A 23,259-nucleotide genomic window follows, 5' to 3' on the forward strand; every position below is an offset into this window, starting at 1 on the left:
ATGTATATTTTGTACGTATATACATTGGATATATGTATATGTAATATATATGTACATACATCCAATAAAACGGGATATCGATTCGACGTACTCGAAAATATAGTAAAGTAGGTTACTAGGCAAGACCCAGTTTTCATTCTGATATATTTCTACCTACAGACACATTTTACACCTCGAAGAAAACTTTCCAGTTGAAATATTCGTTAATCTCTTGCAGCAAGACTCTCTTCGACACTCTCGATTTAGTTCATTTATTGTATTCTTCACTAAGCGTCTGCAGGACGTTAAGTATTATAGCTGACAGCAATAACATAATTTTGCGTCATTTTTTAATTCAGTAAGTTAGCTGTTGAATAAAATTATTTTAGACTACTAACATTCTTACTTTCTTCAACATTTGCCTTTTACATTTTATTTTAAAAAAACTTGATATTATTATAAAATACTGTTCTTTTAAGCCCTTTTTGCTTTATCTTGTTTCGGAAAAGAATAGTATTTTCCACAGCTATTAACAACTTAAATAACATGTAAAAAAGATAATCTACACACGCGCACGCATTTCTAAAGTACCGCGTATAATTAACAAGCGATATTGCCGAAATTAACATTTAAAAAACGGCTAGCAATCCATGGGGCCGTCCTTGTTGGCTATAAGACGTACGAACAGGAAGCGGAAGCGGCTGAGGCGAATTGTTAAGAAAGCAGAGCGGAAGAGCCGGCCCTATATCGGCTGTACGGATTGAGCAGAGCGGGAGAAGGATCACGAAGTGAGATATAGCAAGGGGAGAAGAAGAAAAAAAAAGAAGGGTAGCTCAGCTTCGACCTCTTGGTAGGCCTCGATCGATGCCGTTGCTATGGCGACCAGACCGGCACCGCGGTACTCCACTACTGATTATTTATGTCAAAGATGCCCCCTTCTCCCCACCCCTTATCCGCTGGCAACCCTCCTAGGTACGGAACGCAAACGCGAGCGAACTACCCCGCCGGCGCGGCGCGGAGGGGCGAGAGGCGCTCGGCTATCTAACAGCCTACTGGCCTATCCACGTGACACTGAAGACCAAGAAGTTCCGGGGAATGGATAAGCTGCGGGTAGAATAGTAGAATATGTAAATAGGGACAAAGTGGGTACATAGAGAATGAGCTCAATGGCGTAACTCGAAGCGAGAAATCGGACAATTTTCTTCTTGAAAGCACGCATTATTAACGTGGGCATAGAGAGTTTATGGATTCTTTTTATTATTTTATATAAACACATGTTTGTAACTCGTACTCGAGAAAGCTGCCGTAAAGACTAGCAAGACATTTATAGCCTTCTCTTCATTGCAATTGCAAATCAATTCAATTTGAGCGTGATGTTAATTTCGGAAAATTGTTGTGCCTGCCACACTGCGAGAAGAGAGAAAGGAAGAGGAAAATGGGAGAGAGGCGAGGGGGAATGAAATATACAAGTAAGAGAGAAGAGGGTAAATGGGCCGCGCGAGTGTATGTATATATGCGTATACATTCACATGTATATGCATACATATAGAGACGCGTGGAGTCTATTTAGAATCTAGGACGAGTCCCTGACATTCATATAAATAATCACTCGTCATTTAACAGCATGTCAAATAAAAAAAAAGTTGCTCTCTCGAGGGCATAAAAACGAAGCGACGGGATATGCAACGCGAATATATCGGAGATATCCCGAATGGAATATTATTAAAGATGCATTTTGTTCTGATTATTATCGGCCAAAGCTGCAGCGGCACGAGTTTAACATTGAGCCGAGGGGGTAAGAGCGAGAGAATTTATGTAAAATGACGGGCACGGGGGGGAGGAGGAAAGCGAGCGACTGCTCCCTGCGGGAGAAGGGTACTTGCGACCCAGTTTCACCCTCGCAAGGTGGCGGCAATCGATACTGCGCCTAAGGGCCGCGTGAAACGCGATCGCAGTGCCGCTGCCTGTGTGCCGAAAGCAAGGAATTGGGACTTGCGCATATCGAGCTTATGTGGAGCGATGAGCGACCTGGAAAAGCGTAATATATAAATTAATTCCCGACATTTTCGAAACTCATTGGCGCTCGAGTCATTTTAATCTGGCGTTTAAGATTCTCGGTCCCTCTCCGTCTCTCCCCGGCCATGTTGAATCGTACGCGATGTTCTAGCCTTCTAGCAAAAAATGAATCATTTCCTCTTGTACTACATAACGCGTATATACACGTACACACATTAATTTCCTCGTATTTCGCCACGCGGGTGATTCGACAGTATAGATCGGTCGAGCGTACCGGAAGATTCCTTTTTCGATTTGTGGATTAATAAATAGTTGGAAATTCTGATCGGCCCATTTTTACGGAAAATGTGGGTCACATGAAATGTGAATGGAATTATACCCACGTGCATTTGCAAGATAAATATAAGCGACTATATTTCTTGGATCTATTTAGATAGATCGATTTGATTTTTTTATTTATTACGAAGGCATAGCATATCGAAACTGATTTATTATACTTTAACGTAAAGCGCAAAGAATTCACACGATTTCCGATATATTGTAATTTAATTCATACTGTAAAGAATTGAATCTTTTACAAGTGGTACTCGAACTCTAATATTTGTAATTATCAAAAAATAATATACCAAAATAATTGTCGCTTCGAGAGAACGTAAAATATCTCTTTTAATAATGTACTCATGTAATAAAAGATTCGAACATAGGTCCTCTTGGAAGTAATACTTTTGCTTTTCGAAATATTCAGAGGGTTCGAGCCCAGGTTCGAATCTACTGCTCTTATTTTCCGAAGTAATCATAGAACTTGAAACTAACGCTAACAGATTCGAATCTACTTGTAAGATACTTAATCCCGTCGCTAATTATAAATGTGTATAAATATATATATGTACATACATGAATAAAATAAAAAATAGATTGTTAATAAAATTGTGTAAATGTTAAACTATTGATATATCGATCTATCGAGCGATTTCAGCTCATTTCTTGCATCTTTTTTCAGTTAACGCGTTTCACTTGACGCTAACTTCGCTACGATCGAACATCCGATTCCAAACAATTAAGATACCTCAAAGAGATATATATATTAAAACGATATCTCAAAGATATCATAAATCGGAACGTAGACGTCTTGAGATTCTCGTAACTATCATCTTTTCGATAGAAATGTTTCTTCCACGAAAAGTATCTTTGAAATTTTAAGATATCACGTTCCGCAAAAGCGCGCGTACCGCCTCGAGGCGCGAAACGACTCGTCGGGCAAGCGGCGCGATAAGCGCACGTAACGAAATCTAAACGCCCGTATATTGCAATGCCTTTTATCTGCCACGTATATAACCGACGTTTAACAAATAGCGACTATCGAGAGCGACGCTGATAGTCGCCGACGGTGGGCGGATATGCTGCCATTGAATATACGATAGAGAAATGCGATCTGCGATCGCGCGTCACCTGCCCGAAATTGGCGGCATTAGAACAATACCAATTTCAACATGGCCTTCCTGCGAAAACAATGTCGATAATTTTGCATTTAATTGCAACATAAAATCACGGGTCTTTTAAATAAAAAAAAAAACTCCAAAAGGCTAACGCAATTTTAGGGGAAAAAGAACGACACTTCGTTGAACGAATGGAACGAGTTCACTAAAAAAAAAAAAACGTATGCTTTGTGTCCCAAATAGCCAATCGGCGTAAAACAGATTTTGCAAAGAGAGGTCCCCTTCAAATTTTGTCAACGAGATGCTATAGATATAACAGATTCCATAGTAACAAGATATGAATGGCAGAGATCAAGTTAGAACCATTTTAAAATTAAAATGATTGTGAAACGGACAGATTTCGCTTTAGTTTCCGTTTTCACGTCACGTCGCAATATTCCACTCGAATCAGCATACCGCTAACATTTCGCTTACCGGGACGGGTAGGCGTGTAAACGCAAAATCATCCGATGGATAATGAAGTTATTGCACATTCCTCGATAAATGCCGCTCTCGGCGATTCCGATTCTCCAACGGCGTGCCTCGAATCACGATAAACTTCACCGGCCGTGATCAATTCTCATAACCCAGATTTATTTAATTTTAATTAAATACAACGATGGATTATATTTAAATTCGGAGCATAAGTATTGAAAATATAATACAGTTATACTTGAGCGATTATTACATTAATTAGCAATTTAATCCCTTTAGTACTCGCTGCCCTTCGGAGGGCACGGCTCTCGAGATCGACTATCGTTAAGGTCATCGCACTACTGACGTTAAAAGTGTCGACACGAATGTCTCAACTGTCACAGGCTCAACGCACAAACTGTGAAAGATCGTTTCGTTTCATCGTTTTTTTTTTTTTTTTTTTATTCTCTACACATACATCAGTTCGCTACAGTCCGATATTTTTTTTTTCTTATCTCTCTACACATTTCGTCAGTACCACAAATCGCACAACATCCGCTATTGGACTAACGTAAATAATTAACAATTATCCTTAATATTTACATGAACATTATCATTAGTCGTTTGATATAATACAGTTGTGTTATACGCTGTCCGTGGCCGATAAGTAAACGCCTCGTTCTTCGGACGCTTGGAGGATCCCGATTTTCAAAGAATGAATACCGAAATGACTCGTTAACGATTGTATCGTATACACTTTTATTCTTATAAAAACTTGATTATTACTGACATTAGACATCAAATACCGAATATATTTAAAAGCTTTTAACATTACCATTTTATGAAAATAGAAGTATATGTGATACCGATTACCTGTCAAACTATTTCGATATTCAGCCTCTGCATTCAACTACCAAAAAACTCCTAGAGATCTGTAATTTTTAGATCCATTTTTTTGACATTCTCTTTCTCTCTCTCTAAATTCTTCCGATTCTTTTATCTCCAAGATCTTCAGCAATTTATTATTTTTATGTCCATGAAATCTTGATTAAAAAAATATTTCAATTTGGAGACATTTTTAAGTCTTTGTTTGAATTATTGGATCCTTGGCGTTTTTTATTCCTGATTTACTGGAAATTGAAATGACACGATTTTACGCCTTGGCTCTTTTCCTTTTGGCTTTTTGTCTCTCAGGGTCTCTCCAAACTTTCAAATTTTACAGTCGTAAATCTCGAAGATCAAAGCCTGCAGCCTTTATAACTTTTGCGATAGCGAAAAGAGAACGATAAAGTATGTGGGAAAAACTCTATTAACTCTAATCTTTGTTAAGTATCCCTGCGTTCTTCAGCAAATCACATGCGCAGAGTATCTCCGCGTTAAAGGATCGCCTACAGAAAGCGAGGATATTTCGATAGAGCACGTTCACCGTCAAATTCACGCGTTAATTGCAATAACATAAGCAAAATGTGCAACAGTGGATTCTCGATTGCAGTTTGTAGTAATGCAACTTGCGATAAAATTGTAAATTAGAAAAAAAACTCGCATATTAACTTCTTTCAAAGTTCTTGATGTCTAATTTTCAAGACATCCAACTTTTTTACAATTCCCTAAAATTCTTGGAGCTTAGAGCATCAAAATTTAGGATTTTTTTCTCAACGATCCTTGATAATTCGATAAATCCACTGCCAATAATTTTATTCAGATATTATTTTGCAGAAAAGCATAAATAAAAAATGAGATATTAGAAACACTGTTTCTCTACAGAGGTAAGAGAATATTTACCAATACTTCCTATTCCTACTGTTTTCAATACTTCTTTAAATTTTGTACAGGTGTGAATCAAATCGGCTTTCCATAATTTCGTCAATTTAAAATCCGATTGAATTGATTGTTAATCGAACGCGCAAATATCATTAAGAAAATCATTAAAAAAGGATAGAACATGAGTATCATACGAAATCTTGTGTAAATGTAAATATTTTTATCGTCTAATCTAAGCTCCGTGAATTCATTATACAAAACAGTCAGTAGAGACAAAAAATTTATGAGACCGCATTGGAAATAGATATATTAACCATGCAAATGCTAAAATTTCCAGGGAAGAGAAACCGTTAATCGCAAACTTGAAGCTGAGTAAATAATTGTGACACAAGTTGTCGAGTGTTTTAAGAAGATATGCTCAATGACTTTTGACTGTCGTTCTTATCGACAGCTGAAACGTGATCAGGATTTTCTCCATGCGCGTAACGCTCCCACATTTTTGTGTACAACATCTCCATGCCCATGGCGTACAGCTTGCAATTAAACAGTGGGCTTTCTGATCGAGCCTTCCAAACCTTAACTCTTGTTGCTTTTAAGCTGGAAAACAAAAGATAAAGTTTATTACGTTGTCAATCTTCCATGTGTTACATTCTATTGAAAAAAAAAGACTTTATACAATTAGATGTCGAAATACTTACTATTCTCTATCGGTACCCAGTCGAACAGCGATATCTTGATATTCCTGCCGCGTTCGCGCTACCAATTCGGGACAGCCAAGAGTGTTTAATTGACTAGCTGCGACACGGGAGGCTAGAGTTTCTCCCGGTAGTGTAACCACCGGCGTTCCGGTCCACAAAACATCCATACTAGTTGTGTGTCCATTGCAGAGTGGCGTATCTAGACATACGTCGGCCAACTGGCCTCGTCTCACGTGTTCCTCCTTAGCAGCGACATTGCTGAATAGAATTCTGCCGGGCGTTAGACCCAATTGTTGCGCCGTTGCTTGGAGATTGGGTTCGCCGACCGCCGGAAAGCGTAGCAGCCACAGCACGGAATTTGGCACGTGTTTCAATATCTATAATCAAATGGTTGGACATTCAACTTGGCTGTACGTGAAAATGTACAATGTTTCACAAAATTGCTTCGTCGTTACTCACGTGTGCCCACATGTGAAGAGTAAGTGGATCAATCTTGTATAACTGATTAAAGTTGCAATAAACGACAGCATCTTCCGGCAAGCCGTATTGCTGCCTGGTTGTGATCACAATGTTCTGAGGCACCTCCTCGCCCGTGGCAGTTTTGTTGTTCACCTGTGTCGTGGCCATACCATTTTGCACCACGACGCCGTTCACGGACATCTGACACTGACCGGAAGCGATCATCGTTTCGATCGGGGTGGTAGTCGGTAACTCGGCAACTTTGAGCGAGATCTCGACAGGTTGCTTTTTAGCGTCTGGCACAATTACCTCGCGAATCTCTTTTATCAAAGTATTCTCAATCATCGGAGAGAGATCCGTGGCATTGATTACTGCCACGTTGTCAGCTACTTTGCCCTTATGACTCAACTTGTCCGTTAAGATTAAACGTTCCTTCAGATGAGGAAACATTTGCCTAAGAAGAAATAAGTAATTTCAATAAACAGCCAAATTGTACAATTTTTGTGAAATAAGATTTTACAAGAACGCAGCTATGTAATTTTTAAATTTCATAGTTGCGTTCTTGTAAAATCTTTATCTATTAAAAAAAATTCGCGAATGAATGAAGAAGTTTACTTACTTGTGATCGCCGATGAAATAAGTGTGCGGCATGTAGGCGAGTTTCTCGCTGTATTGACTGGCGAGCTCCAACGGCGAGGTGACCTCGTCCGTGATGAGATAGTCCATGAAACTTGCGCCGGAGGTACCAGGATAACCTAGCCACATGACCTGTACCGGCGCTGGTCGCAAAGCAAAGATCTCGTTTCTGGCGCCTTTCGTATAACCGTTCATGTTCACCAGAATGTGAATGCCATCAGCATTGATGCGGTCGGCGGCCTTGCCGTTGCACGGAATCTGAGAGAGATCGATGAAGTGTTCGGACTCTCGTGCTATCTTCGCACGAAAAGTCGTGCCATCATCCGCGCTAAGCGCATAGCAGAAGATCTCGACTTTCTCACGATCGTGTAAGCCAGGTATTGATTGCATCAAGTGGCTAGTCGGATGATTGCCGAAGTCCGACGAGACATATCCAATCTTCAATCGGATGCTCATCGCACGCGGGTATTTGTATGGCTGTTTGTGAAGAACATGAATCTGCAACGTATAAATTTATTCGTAAGTAATTATTGATGGTCAAAATATTTATGGAACAGTGAACAGAATAGAATATTAATTATTCTCAATAGAATGTGTGATTGCTGTAAAAAGATTTACTGAATTAGGTAAGCGGACTTACTTTCTCTATGCAAAGATTAGCATGCCGAGCAGCGATAGCTTTCCGAAACTCGTGAGACAAAGGATAAAGCATGGAATGATGTGGATGCACACTGGGCAGCCTGTTCTTGTCTAATTGCTCAGCAACAATAGACACCAACTTCTTCATCCTGGCTTCGTAATCGGTCCAGTCGCAGACAATTTGCAAACAGTGCGCCAAGTTGCAATAAGCGTCCGGAAAGTCAGGCTTCAATTTCAGCGCTGTTCTGTAAGATTGAATCGCTTCGGGAATGTTGCCGGAATCCTTGTGGATCGATGCCAAATTGGAATGAGCGTCAGCGAAGGCCGGATTGATTTGGATGGCCCGAGTGTAGCACTGTAAAGCGCCTTGTATATCCTGCATCTCTTTCAGCGTGTTTCCCATGTTCGAGTAAGCATCTGCAAAGGTCGGTTGTATGCGAATTGCTTCCTTATAATGCATCAGTGCCTCGTTCAGTTTGCCTTGCTGCTGCAAGACAGAGGCGAGATTGCTGTGGGCGGCCGCAAACTCAGGAAATACTTCCAGGGCTTTAAGATACAAGCGAGTTGCCTCCTCGATGTAGCCTTGCTCGCGTTTTATGTTGGCCTAAAAAAACCATTTCATTTATAAACTACATAATTTAATTATCCTTTCGGCATTAATCATCCTTTTACAGTTAAAATGTCATCATTTCGTACCAAGTTATTAAGAGAGTCCGCGTGTGTGGGACAAAGCCGGAGGGCGGTATTGTAACATTCTTCCGCTTCGACCACTTGTCCCTTTTCTTTGAGAGCGTTCGCCAGATTGCAGTACGCATCAGGAAAATTGGGTTGCAATTCAATAGCACGACGATACGTATCAATGGCCAGATCGATGAGCCTACAATATTACACGGATTTGCTATTACTTATTTTTCTCGGAAAACCGTAAATGTTTGTTTGACTAAAATTACGTCAAATCTATCGTAAATTCCCGTTGTAAATGCAAACGTGAAATATCAACTCACCCTTGTTCATAATAAACGCAGGCCAAATTTCCATGTACAACTGCATTGTTAGGGCTGAGGTTCAACGCGCGGAGATATGCAGCTACAGCTCTGTAACACAATTGATAATTAAAGCACAATCGTTGATTTCAGATTGTTCTTCACGGTAAAGGCTCAGCTTATGAAAAAGGGGTCAGGTATAATATTAAATAATATTAAATAAACCCCACTTCTCTCTATAATAAAAAGAAAAGATTATCCTTCTTTCTATTCGATTCGATCGATAATTGCAGAAACTAGTTAATATAGCTCCCAGCGCTACAGAGACGAGTCTGATGAACCTTTTAACGAAGCGCCTGATCCAGGAGACGCATCCATAGGTGGAGGGTCGCGCGATAGTATCCTCTATTTGAACGCGGAGCGCGGGCGCGATAGTGGTCGAGGGCGAGATCACCGTATAGACGACCACGCACTGGCAGTCCATTCCTTCCCCATCCCGGCTGTCTTGGATCCGCGGATCCCAGAGGCCACGGATCCGAGCGTGAAGGAAGGATCTCTGACGGCGCGGCACGTTAAGCGAACAAATCCTTAGAGACAGGGATGCGAGAGAATCCTGAATCTAAGGATTTTCGGGAGGAGGATTTCTTGAAAAGCACGACGTCATGCAGGATGCGCGGAAATGAGGATTTTTAAAAGCGTCGGGAACATTGGATTTTTATAAAGCACAAAATGTCGAAGCCACTGCAAATTTGTTAGAAACGGACAGTCCTTCCGACAACCGACATTGGTCCAATCCAATCTTTTTTGATATTTCCAAGCACAATTCTTAAATTGTAGAAATTGCATAATACAAAACTTTCTAAATAAACGAATTTGAAGATACAAGAATTGTTATATCTCTCACGTTTTCACCAATTTGGGCCCACCAATATTCTTAATGAGCGCGTTAAAACGAAAGGTACATCTCGGTACGGATCCTTGGATACGCGGATCTGCGATTCGCTGGTTATTCAAGCGCAGGAATTGAAATAAAAATCACACGAGAGAACGGAACTGCGCAGATCCTGGATCCACACGTGGATCTAGGATTCACTTATCCTTAGGATCCACACAGATATCTAGGCGGCAGGAGTTAAAGCAGGAATTACACAAGCGCGGATCCTTCGTCGTGCGGATCCCGGGAGGTGGATCAGCTCCGGGAGATGCTAGCAGCCAGAGGAAAGCCGCTTAACTCGAGGCGAGCGAGCGAACGAAAGCTGAACGGGCACGCGTATCCTCCCACAACGGGGGGAGACGAAGGGCTCCCAATGGGGGCGGAGCGGCGTTTGAATCGATAGTTGTCCTCGAATTCCTCCCACTTTATGCGTGAGGAGCCCTCGGAGCTCGATAAATGCATTTAACGAATCCATTAGTCTCAATCAATTACATTTTATAGATTCTTTTATTTTAATTGTTTTTTTATTTGAATTCACTTCCATACATATTATTATAGACCAATAAGAAAAGAGCTAAAAAATAAGATGCGCAAAAATAAATATTACTTTGTACTACTATGATTGCCTTAATCTCAACCGTGATAACGAAATATTTTAATATATTAATCAAGGATTAAAACATTTAGATGTAAAAATGGTATTGGGCAATATCGACCGCGTAGACGGAAGGAGATAGTATTACAAAAGACGTCAAAATATCTATTATTTCTTTCGACGAGTTTTAACGATCAATAGGCAAACAGGCATCAGATGTAGTTAAAGAGAAGAATAAGAAATAAATGTGTTACGGGAGCAGTTTTATACAATCATATCACATTTACGTGCAAAAATGTGGAAATTAAGAATAAAAATGTGATAATACGCAGATATGTGGATCCCTGGTAAAGCCTTTGTAAAATTGAGAGCATTTTACGTACGTGGAACATTGATAAAATAGTTAAAATCCACTGTGAACTAATGCGAATACGAGTGTAACCGCGCGTGATGCTCCGTGCTTAAAAATTGCATTTGAAGAGAAACGGTGCATTGTCCGAATTCTCGTTCGAATGCAGAGGACGATGAACTTGAAAAGGATCTGGATGTTACATAAATATCGATCCTCGGTGCTGACTCGACAGCTCATGCGCCGTACCCGCCTATTTCCAAGTGCAACGCGAATGTTAAGTCCACTTATATAAATTTTGCCATTCAATATTTCCTTTCTCTTTAATTAAAAATCTCAACAACTCAAAAATACTATTTATACTGCAATACAAGTGTATAAAAAAATATACAGAATATATCTTTGTGTTCTACATATCTTTTGACTCGTGTCAAAAGGGAAAACAGTAATAGTAAAATTGCTTAAAACAAAAGAATGTATGGCTTTGGACTGCCATTGATTTTTACGTGATAGTACATCAATGGAATAACTAAAGCCACTTTTAATCTCGCACAGACTTTAAAACCGACGACGATGAGAATTTCAAGACGTTGGTTGATCAACACTGTGCGTGTGATATTTCTTCGTGTATCATTTTTCACAAATCTATAAGTCATTTAAATTCTCGTGACAAATATTGATTTGAACATGACGGGATTTGAACGTGAGATGGAAAGACGTTTTAAATTGTACGTTTTATTCGCTAAACTTGTGCCAAATCGTCCCACTTAATTTTCAAATTTTTATATTGTATACATTAAATGTATAATAAATACGTACAAATGTAGAAAAGATTATCATGTTGCTAATAGATGAAAGTTTCGCTATTGATATATCACTTACTATTTGAAATAAATTCTTTCTTAACAATATCAGTCTCAATGAGTAAAATATTAGTAATATGCTCCTGTTTAGCCATCAGATTCTAGCAAAATATTACAGCAGATTGGCATCAACTACGTACGTTTTAAGTTCGTGTTCCGCCAGTAGAACCTACTGACATGATCTGAGTTTCGTAACATTTAATGATTACGAAACGACAAATTCTGCTCAATCTCTACATTCAATCTGCTATCATAATAACCGAATCAATTATACTTCCGTTGGCATTCCGTCGAGGGAATTTGTAGCAAACACCTTGCAAAACATGTTTTCAACAGATCAGACTACCTGGGATTACCACACGACTCGTATTATTGAAGAAATAAAAAAAAGAATGATTGATAAATTATCAATTAACAAACCTGTCAAAAATCCTAGCTTCCTTCAACACATTCCCAAGATTGATGTACGCATCTAAAAAGTTAGGATCCAGGGCAACAGCCTTTTCGAAATGGTGTATCGCCAACCATATTTCTCCTTGCGCGTTGAACACGCAGCCGAGATTGCTCCAGGCAACCGCAAAGTCAGGTCGCGTCTCGATTGCCTTCAAGTAGCAGGCCTAGAGAAACAGAATGCAGTTTACAGAAGCTTTATTCGCGAACCCAAAGAGACGCGCGCCGCGCGGTATGCCCGACCTCCCATCGCCGCGCCGCAGCTTCTCTCTCTCTCTCTCTCTCTCTCTCTCTCTCTCACACACACGCTCTCCCTTTCGGTCTTTCTTTCTCTCTCCCTTCATCCGCTCGTCGTTAATCTCGAAGGAACAAGAACATATTTTGCCACTCTACATCACTTCTGTTTCCTTTCCTCGCCATCCCTCTCCACCCCATCTTCAAACGTTGGATAGTTTCGATGTCACTTTAGAGCTGCTCAAATCTCTTCATGATTTTTTCTTATCAAATAATTATGTTAGAGAGATAGATTATCATTACTCCAAGTTTCAGCATTATATTGACTTTAAGAATATGGAAGATTGTTGGAGACTTGTCAAAAGTTTCTTTTTAATATTTAATGAAAATTGTTATTAATCCTGCATGAATTTTTCGTTAATGTACATTAACATAATTTTGTTAGTGAGTACTGTAAACACCTTGAATTCTGAACCATTTTCCAACATCCTGTTTGATGCAAGTGCAGTCAGTAGTTTAAAGGTAATAAAAAAGTCGGAAGAGAATATCATAAAATGTTTAACTAGATTTGATGTATCGTGAAATCAAAGATCAGCGGAAGCAAAAATCCAGGCAGATATCTGTGAAAATGATAATCCGAACAAAAATATGTAAAACCAAAAATCTGTAGAAGTATAAAAACCTGTGTAAAACCATACATTAAAAATTATGCACTAACAACGCCAAGTATCAAGAAGTTTTCTACTACGATCTACATAAATAAATCTTCCTGAAAACAAAAGTATATCTGTGAAATCTGTGAAATCTCTCTAATACATATATGTGTGTATTAGAGATGTAAAAAAAGCAAATTAACAATGTCCGACGAAATTTCCTTGCTATATCGTGCCATGTTGTTTATAATTGCCACCTTCGTGATTCATTCGATTTTTGGATTCTTCCTTGGTCCCTCAATGCCGTCGATCTTGAAGTTCACCCTCCTCGTGCTCGTCGAGGGCAAGAAAGAGGCAAGGAATGGAAACAGAATGAACGAGGGTTGCCTCGCGAATGGTCAACAATTCATTCTCGGATGGGACTCTCGGGGGGTAGGTCCGGGAATAAAAGGTATCGAGGTGCGCGCTAGAGCCGTCATCTTGGGAACGCGCGACTTTCGGGTGCACGTGGAGTCCCCGAAATGCGTCCGGCGGACTCGACCGCACGCTGAAGGTCGTACGCTAAAATCAAGTCGACTCTCAATCTCCTCTGGACTCGCGATTGTCGAAAGGGAAGGCTTATCAATGAGAAAGCAATTTCGATCTCTAGAGAGGGACGATCGCAAGGACTTCCGACGACAAGATGACGATTCTAAGGATACAGCGTGGACAATCATCGCGCGTGCCGAGAGGCGGGCTGCGTTAATATTGAACAGAGTATAATCCGTACCTAAACAATAAGAGGGCATTTACAGTTGACCGGTCTCTGTAAGGTTCGGAGTACCTGGAATTAAAGGAGAAAAAAAAAGAATGGAAAAGAAATTGGAGAATACGCGATTTTTTGTTGTACCCGAATATGCGATGTAATGCAAATGAGTTGAGTTCCATCGCGATTATAATAATCTGTACTTTCCGATAAAAGGTAGTAAGAAGGTATATCGAAAAAATTAACCAATTAATAAAAAAATGCAACAAATTGCTTGCTATTAAAACATTTCAAAAATTAGTATTAATAAATATATCGAACGCGAAGATATATATATATTCAGGGTATATCAGTTTTAAAAATAACTTTAACGACAAGAATATAAATGTTATTATAAGACAAGCAATGAATCTGGAATAATAATATTGTGATACAGAGATAATAATGTAATATCATTATATAAATCCAAAAGTCTTGTTTGCGTAAGATCTCAAAGTCCATTTAAGCAAACTAAAAAAAAAAAGAAAAAACCGTTCGCATAATGCTATACGGATGTTATATGTAAATCTAAGAATAATCAACATATAACGGTTATCTTTCGTAAAATCACTTCACGATACTCGATACAGGATAGGATGAGGGATATTTCTGATCTTTTTTTCTCGTTGATGGGACGGGTCGAAAGGGATTTGGAGGGTTTTTAGAGACCGGCCGTGGGAATTACTTTACCTGCAGTGTACCCTTCGGTAGGCTGACTTGGTAGGTACGGCTTGCAAGCTCTCATAATAAACTTAGACCGAGAGACAGTGTGTTACTGAATAACCAGATTCAGATTCACCCTTTGACGAAGGAACCGGCACGGTAACCAACCAACCTCACACTGCTCCTGCACATCCCCTCCTAGAGTTGATCATCCCATCCACAACAATAAGACAGCTGCGTTAATGTCTCTTCACTGATTACTCTTCGCCTCAATCTTTGTCTTTTATCTTTTATCTCATCTCTTTTTTTCTCTAACTTTTTCTGTATATTTGTGTACACAAAGAATTTGATAATTCACGTGCCTGCGAAGGACACGCCTCGCCGAACTCGTCCAGCCAGCTGCTGCTGTTTCCCATTTCTTTCGCGCGATCGCCGAACTCGGACTGCGCATTTCTCTCCTTTTTACGAACATTTTATTAATTCTATCGATCATCAAACGTTACCGTGGAAAACAAAACAGTGCGAAAGAGTCGCGTTACGTTATCTCGCGTTTGTCGGCACAAAGTAGATGGCTGAGGGAGCTCGGCAAGAAACGAACGAGCGTACCAGCCAGTTCTCAGGAATAGCGGGAGCGTAACGGGAAGCTTTCCTCATTGCTGTCATTTTCAGGATCGAGTAGGGGCATATCTATAAATCGTAACTTGTTAAACGTGCATCGAAACATTTACCATTTGCCAGAAATCAGGAGATGCAAACGAAAAGAGAATAACGAATATAGTATTTATAGATACACCCTCACCCGGTCGTTGCCGCGCCGCGCTGCAAAAATAGACCACTTGACCGATTAACGATAGATCATAGTCATGGATTCGGTAAGCAAGATATAAGGGTCCGGCAAGTTTAATTATCTCATGCGTGTTTCTTATTATTCAATCATATCAATATTACTTAGAAGTAGCTTTATAATAGTAACATTACCTTCCTTATTACGTGAACTCCGTGGTCTTTTCCCGCATTACAGACCGTCGCTGTGACCAAGTATTATCGCGTTGCTGGTTTAACGCGACACAATCATTTTCTATTCAATTTAATATGGTCAAGTGATCTCGCGCTACCGTACACACCATAGATTCTCGCCCTCTCTCTCTCTCTCTCTCTCTTTCTCTCTTTCCATCATCACATGAAAGTGTCATATAAACACGCACGTGGTAATGCATGTGCGCTGCAGTAACAGTAAGTTCACACATTCCAAACAAGAGATAAAATCAGCCCATACGCTACATTCGCGCGCTGCCAGAACCATCGGTATCGATTCAGCGGAACTGAATTCCACTTAGATGGAACTGGCAAGCAATTTATAATTTGCGGCAACACCCTACGAATCCTCAAAATAGTCAAAACGCACTTGAGTGTTGCTGCAAAAAAACGCGCAACGCCAGAAACAATATTCTCTTCAGTTACAATTGACAATAATCCCCTAAACACTATAAAATATTTCTTTATTCTTTTGATTGTAAAAAAAAATCTGTTAAAATCTGTTACGATAATAAGTCGAAAAAAGAAAAAGAATTATTTAAAAAAAACTTAAGATTCGTATTTTTCTCTCTCGGAATATCCGATCGAATCTTCAAAACTGTTTTGACAACGTTATTACTTTCAACAGAGAGAAAAATTCGTTAAGTTTTTGCAAAGCATCCGGGTTGAAACGCGTCTATCAGAAGTCGTTATATTGTTTAGGGTTTTATGTTAAAACCATCGCTTAATGTCGCTCCGAAAAATCGAAATCTGCTCACGACATAAAACGCGGTTCTTTCGGTTTTGTAGGATGAAGGAATGCGCACGATCTTCAATCCGCTGATAGAGCTCGCAATCACGTACTTAATATTTATTAATACCGCTTAATCCATAAGAGATAGCTATATCAAACAAGATTTGGAACTTGAAGCTCAATCTGTAATCAATCTCAGCGACGTAAGATCGTGCATCGCGCTTGCAAGTTTTGCTTTGGCAAGGACTGAAAGCTTCTCGTGGTAACGGCGCGAACAAATTTCGTTCGGTCCGCTCATTTCGCGGAGAACTAAACGCTGTAGCTCGTGCACATACGCGCGACGCATTTGTACTCGGTCAAGAAATGTCAATGAAGACTCAAGGATGGCGGAACATTTGCTAATTAGAACAAAAGACATTATTGTACGATGAAATAAAGTAAATTTCTCTCTTCTCTCCTTGATTCAGAAATGCTCACAGAATTAATTATTATTTTCCGTTATTTCTAGGATTCGGGAAAAAGGTAATATAATTTTCAGGATGGGATAGGTAAATCTCTTTTTAAAGTTAAAGAGACTTCTGTGGCAATCTGTTAATTCAAGAAGCGTAACGTGCTCTATATTCCTTACTCGACGGTTCCGCCGTCTGTAGCTTGATCGAAGTAAAGACGCTCGCGAACATGTGCGTAACACGTTGGATTAATTTATTAGCTAATAGAATGATTCTAAAACATACCTTGGCTTCATCAAGTCTTGCTAATGCTTTCAAAAGATTACCAAGATCACTCCGCACGCAATAAAGGTCCTGGAACAGGCAAAATATGTAAATTATATCCGCATAACTTGTATCTCATTCAAAATAAAACATATTTTATATAATGAAATATTTTTTGCTTCGCTAAACCGATAAGTTTTGCATTTATGAATCTATATAGCCAAAGAACGAGAAATAAATCTTATTAGCGTATAATAGCTTTACCACATAAAGAGCAAAGCGAGTTTATCTTGCGAGCAAGAACTTTATTTTTTACAGCCATTTCTAAAAAGCCATTCAGACGCTCTGTTTCATATATTTAAGTAATAGTTAAACTGTATAAATATGTTCGTAATGTCGATTTTCTCACGGGATTGTATTGTAGCGCCGTGACATATGCTTGAACGGCTTGTTCCATGTCACCAGCCGCCACGAGTGCCGCGGCCAAGTTGATGTAACCATCGATGAAGTCGGGTTTCAGTCTGACAGCATGACGATAATTCTCCAGCGCTTCCGGTAGCTGCCCGCGCTCTTTATATACATTTCCCAAATTGCTATACGCCTCCGCCAGCAATGGGTTTTGCTTTATCGCTAAGCTGCTATAGTGTGCAGATCTAGAATTTGCAAAATCATGACTTTATACTACATGCCGAAAAACATAATAATTTATAAAAATGCATACCCATTTCTGTAATGTAATACACATCTATAAAAGATAAAAAGTTACTTACTTCTCTAATCTCCTACATTGGAAATGTATGGAGGAAAGTAAGAGAAGAACGCCGGTATTGTTTGTCTCCTGTCGCCACAACTGCATGCAATGTCTTTCGGCGTTCTCGTAATCACCCGCCTGATATTCCCTGTGAGCAAGTTCTAGCAACCCTGAAACAAGAATCGAGACAATGCGTGAGGTACTTGCGAGTACTTGGATCAATATCTGGGCTCAAGTTTGTCAAAGAAATATGATATTTCCCTAGTGCGCAGTATCTTTTATTCACTTTCTATTCAATAGAATAGAATACCACAATAGAATCCAATAGCAAATTGTAGAAAATGTTTCCGTTGTTTCTCGATAAGCGAGTTTCGCTGTAAAAATCCTACGGCAATAAAAAAGTGTACATAAGACTTAATTTTACGTAAAGAACGCTCGTTTCACGTCTCTGGAAATGAGGGACCAAACAAAGAGAATTATAATCTCCCCTCTCCGTGCTCAAAATGTCATAGTAAAAAAAATATGGCAGGGAACAAAGGTATCGAATCAACGTCAAGCGGATTTGCATCATGTGCGCTATCGATCGCAAATTTAAATTCAATTTGCATTCGAGTACAAAACGCGACACCCAGGATCGGGCCGGTCTCGCCCCTCGCAACCCCGTCGAAACGCCCTTGACGAGAGAGAGATAGAGAGATAGAGATAGATAGAGAAAGAGAGAGAGAGAGAGAGAGAGAGAGAGAGAGAGAAATATCCAGGAAGTGTACGAACAATAGGTATCCACAGCCACGTTGATGGTCTGATTGTCGGTCAGGTTGATGATCTCTTTGCCCTGGGCGTCCTGGGCGACCAGCAAGAGGTTCTGCCCGGTCTGCCAGTCGCCGTCCTCGTTCTCCATGGTCGCGATCAGCGCGTTGGAGCCCTTCAGCGCGCTGCCCTTTTTCTCCGCGACGTGCATCACGCTCATTTTCGAGACGCCGGCGAGTGTTCGCGATGTAAATATACGAAAAGTTCCCTTTTTTTTCCTTTTCGCGCGGAAACTCGCGGCCAATTTGTTCGCTTGCACGCGCCTCAGTCCGGCTTCGAGCTTCGAGCCCCGGCAGATCGCGGAAAATGGTTCCGGAGCGGCGTGAAACGTGAATCTCTCCAACTCCGCTTACGCGTCGCCTCGATGCCTCCGCTTACTCCACTACACCACGCTACACCTTCGTGTACATATACGTATACACATACGCTCTGCCTAATTCACCCTCTTCACCCTCTACCCTCTCCCTCCCTGCTCGCCAGGAATGCAGGCGGCGAAACGGACGAGCCGATTGGTCGGCGCTACAGCGGACTGACGCGTCAGGTTGGAACAGAAAAGAACGGAGGAGCGGCGAGGGGAAACTTCAGGGGCGTATCGACATGCTGTCGTGCATCGTGGATGTCTTCGTTGTCGTTTGAGAGAAAACTCACTTTTCTTTGCAGAAAGAAAAACTATGCTACATGTTTTCTCGCGTTAAAAAAAAAAAGTTGATTATTCTAAACCATAGTTATATAACTAAATTAAAGTTATAAAATTAATTGCACAAGTAATTTAATTTATAATAGCGAAAATTTGTTAAATGCAAAATCGATTTGATGGTTGGGTGAAAAGAACGACTGGGAGAATGAAGAATCGTACTCCGTTTTCAAAAACGGAGTTAACCCTCGCCCATCATGTTCGTTTCCTTCAAAACAGAGCGAGTTTAATCTCATACATCTTTTGGTCATTAATTTCCGAGATAACCGCACGTGTAGATGTACATTATCATCTTGAAAACGCAACAACGCGCTGCAAATCCTCTTGCCGTTTTAAATCACGTCATTTAACACGATTGAACGTATTAACGCCTAATTTGATACAATTAAACGTGTTAAATGACGTAATTTAACACGCAAGACATAACTCGACATGTGAAAAAGTTTCAAATGTGTCACTTTTAAAAATAACACACTTGGATTTGCAGCGAACCCCAAGCCAAATCTGTCAGGAACAGCTTTTCAAAGTGCCTGCTACAAATTTTGTCGATAGAATGCCAGCAAAAATGTGACAAGACTCAGCTAACAGAATGTAATGGCATATCGATTTTGCAGGAACTGACGAGAATCTGCTGTTTCGTAACCACCATTTAAATGATGCATTCCATTTAAACGTTCACGAAGTGACGGATTCTGTTCGGTTCCCACCGACGATTGATCTGCTGTCGAATCTATTGGCAGGCTCTGGCGGCGAATCACAAATTCAATGCGGACCCAAGTGATACCGAGTCGGTTGCGATATCTGAACAAATCTGCTGCCAATCTGTTGTCATAATGCGGACAATTCGTTTGTCGGCACGTTATTGACGTCTTTTCTAGATATAAAAATGTAACTCATCGAAGCTATCACGATGCTTAACGACTGCTCTTTTTAATTAAAACCGCAGATGAAAAATTTAAGTTTTAATCATTTGGAAGTGGAAATTAACATTCGTATCGTCGTGTTGCTGCCAATCGCTATACACGCTCCTGTGCTCTGGGAGACCGAGGCAGGAGAAGTTATCGCAGCGAAAAAGGAAGGAGAGAGAGAGAGAGAGAGAGAGAGAGAGAGAAAGAGAGAGAGAAGGGAGATCTCCCCCTCTCAGTGCGGAAGGCAGATGGAATAGGCACCCAGTGGAATATTCCATTGTCGCGTTCAACGCAGTTCAACGAAAGGGGAGGAAGCGAAGAGGGGAGATATCCGCTATTGGGGGAGGGGTAGGAAAGCTTTACCGACAACGCCGATGCCGGTGAATTTATGGAAAAAAAAACCCGAGGAGAAAATACTTTTGTCCCAATCGTACACGTTGTCGATGTTTGGGTCGAAATAAAGTTGTTTTAACTGACTAAAAACTCCATTTTTCTCCCGTAAAAGAAATAAAATCCATAAATGCCGAAATAGAAAATAATTTAGATAATGTAATTAGAAAAATATGACTCAATAACAGCAATCAACTCGAACAGAATTGGGATTTACAATGAAAGATTTTATGGAGAGATCGTTGTTACTTCAGCGCCTGAATATCGCGCTAAAAATACGATATAAATCATCTATCTCCGAATGATATTTAATTCATATTTCGGGGAAAAAAAATTTGGTATACACTTGTCTCGGATTTGAATGCATTAAATATTATTTCTATTGTTGCTTACTTAAAATTATCAGCTGTAGTATGTAAAATTGAAAGCTACAATCCGCATATGGACTGTGTCGTTACATTTCGCATTGGAACACACGCAAAATATCGGGAGTGATTTAACGTAAATGTAATTTACATTTCGTAAATTACACTTATTTCGACGAAGATATTTATTCCAGACCCGGGACAAATTTGGAAGCTCAAATGTTCTCATCCAGCATGACGTCAATGTGTAATTTTTCAATAGTATTAGTTTTATCTTCACTCAAATCCTCTTCGATCAAATGCTAGGTTGATCTCTTTCTCTAAATATTAGTGATGGCCATACTGTTTAAAATAAAGATTGAAGAAACATTAGATTCATTAGATTCATTAGATTTTTTTCCAAACTGCTTCTAATAGCTAATAGCACATTTTACCTGCACTTTTTCTTACATTTTCTGCACGCAGCGCACGCATATGTGTACATATCTTGATTTTAATTTCAATAATAAATTCATTGATAAACGTGAAATCTAAACTTCCTTCTCAAAAATATCAAGATCCAATAGTCTGATTTTTTCCAAGCAATAACCAACTAAAAAAAATTCTCAAATAATTGTCTCTATATTTTTTACTTTAGCGTCAAATGGACTTTAATAAAATTTCAAGACTCAGTACTGATGTATAATCGAGAAACGACATATAGCGTTGAAAATATAAAGTTGTTAGAAATGAGTTAGTTCTCAGCAGTTTTACTCCAGAAAAATCAATTTCTAATTGGTCGGACAGTCTATCGTTGAAATTAAGGTCGTGAGTGAGATGCCTCATGTATGTATACATATACATACACATATGCTTGCTCGATTCGCTTGATGGCACGCGCTCGTATCGCACGTTTATATATATATTTATTTATTTCTTTCGTGTCCTATCAAAACGTAGATTAACTTTAATCTCGGGTTTAACTTACTCTTTACCTTCCTCTTAATTCTCAGAAGATGAAACGCAAGTTAAACCGCGATAAAGTTGATCTACTTCTCGGTAGAAATAAAAAACATTTGCTGCACTTCTTAGACCACGCGAATCTCGGGTATACACCGAAAATAAAGCACGTTAACACACTCGAGCTTCGGACGGAGGAAAAGTATAAAAATTGCCGCTGCTGGGAGCAGCATATCGTGGCATCCTGTGCCTTCACACGTCGTTCTCCGCGGCCATGGAAAAGAATAAAAAGAGCGAACAAGTGTAAAGAGGTGACAAAGGCGGGACAAGCGCAGGTTAAAAGGACGGAGCTGTACGGAGCCCATTGGCAACGTATTCGTTTCGGAAAGAGCAAAAAGAAAAAAAAAAGGCTCGGACGTACCGGCGGTGGTCAGCTGCTGGATCTCGTTCATCTTCAATATCACGCTGGTGCCCGCGATCTGCTGATGGCCCTGCTGCTGCTGCTGCTGCGGCGCTTGCTGCTGAGCCTGCATGGCTGCGAGGGGCCCCGACGACGGGACGAAGACGCGAGCTATGGTGGAGCGCGACTCCGGAACTGGCGTTCCGCTCGTTGCAACGAATTCGAGGATGTCCTCGCGGGGGAGAACTGCGCGTCTTCTGTAGGACTTTGAGACAAAACCGATGGCACTTACGTCAAACGGCCGATACGCTCGATACGCATTGTTAGCACCGATTTTCACGCGCGCGCCATCATGAATCCGCCTCGCGGAGAGAGCGCTGGCGGAAACTCGAGAGTCACGCTCGGCCGTCTCCGGCGCTTTCCGTCGGCGAGGGAAAGAGAGGGAACATTCAAAATTGGCGTCCGCGCGGGAATCGACCTCCGTCGAGTCGAGAATATCGAGAAAAAGAGAGGGAAGAAACGCGCGCACGGAAATAAAGTAGGATGTAAAACGAGGTGCGGCTTATGAGCATATGATAATTAAATTCCTTTCTGTATTGATAAATTGCATAGATACTAACCTGATTTAAACAATTTTTTTACAAGCGCATCGTAGTACCGTAAATGGCGGACGGTGCCCGTAAATCTTACTCGAGAAACTCCAGGTTTTATTCACTGACTTATATATATACCAATTAGAGCGCGCATTGTAATTATTTTGCACGTGATAGAAAAAGAGATAGAAGTGAAACTGAGCCGCTATTACATGTTGCGTAATACCTGCGAATGTACATCACGTGATTGTGTGTCATCCCAGACGGCACGCATGTCCAAAGTCATTTTAAAGACGTCTTATGTCCCGATTCTGGACATGGTACTTGTTTAGGATACGATTATCAC

The 23,259-nt window shown here is 40.3% G+C and overlaps 1 protein-coding gene across 2 annotated transcripts; it reads right to left on the reverse strand.

Moving 5' to 3' along the window:
- Positions 1-4,328: 4,328 nt before the first annotated feature.
- LOC112467537 (UDP-N-acetylglucosamine--peptide N-acetylglucosaminyltransferase 110 kDa subunit) lies at positions 4,329-22,685 on the reverse strand. Of its 2 annotated transcripts, none has more exons than XM_025036218.1 (12): positions 22,342-22,685; positions 17,837-17,987; positions 17,476-17,719; positions 17,088-17,156; positions 12,222-12,418; positions 9,082-9,171; positions 8,774-8,954; positions 8,079-8,681; positions 7,422-7,936; positions 6,803-7,256; positions 6,344-6,720; positions 4,329-6,242 (listed from the first exon to the last, which is right to left on the reverse strand). In XM_025036218.1, the coding sequence occupies exons 1-12, from the start codon at positions 22,451-22,453 to the stop codon at positions 6,050-6,052; spliced, it is 3,186 nt and encodes a 1,061-aa protein (XP_024891986.1). In that variant the 5' UTR covers positions 22,454-22,685; the 3' UTR covers positions 4,329-6,049. The 2 variants fall into 2 exon arrangements, with proteins under 2 accessions (XP_024891986.1, XP_024891985.1); XM_025036217.1 differs by lacking the exon at positions 22,342-22,685 and adding an exon at positions 18,589-19,007.
- Positions 22,686-23,259: the final 574 nt, after the last annotated feature.

The sequence above is a fragment of the Temnothorax curvispinosus genome, unplaced genomic scaffold, assembly GCF_003070985.1.
Source record: "Temnothorax curvispinosus isolate PA1 unplaced genomic scaffold, ASM307098v1 QBEX01017496.1, whole genome shotgun sequence".
Lineage (NCBI taxonomy): Eukaryota > Metazoa > Arthropoda > Insecta > Hymenoptera > Formicidae > Temnothorax > Temnothorax curvispinosus.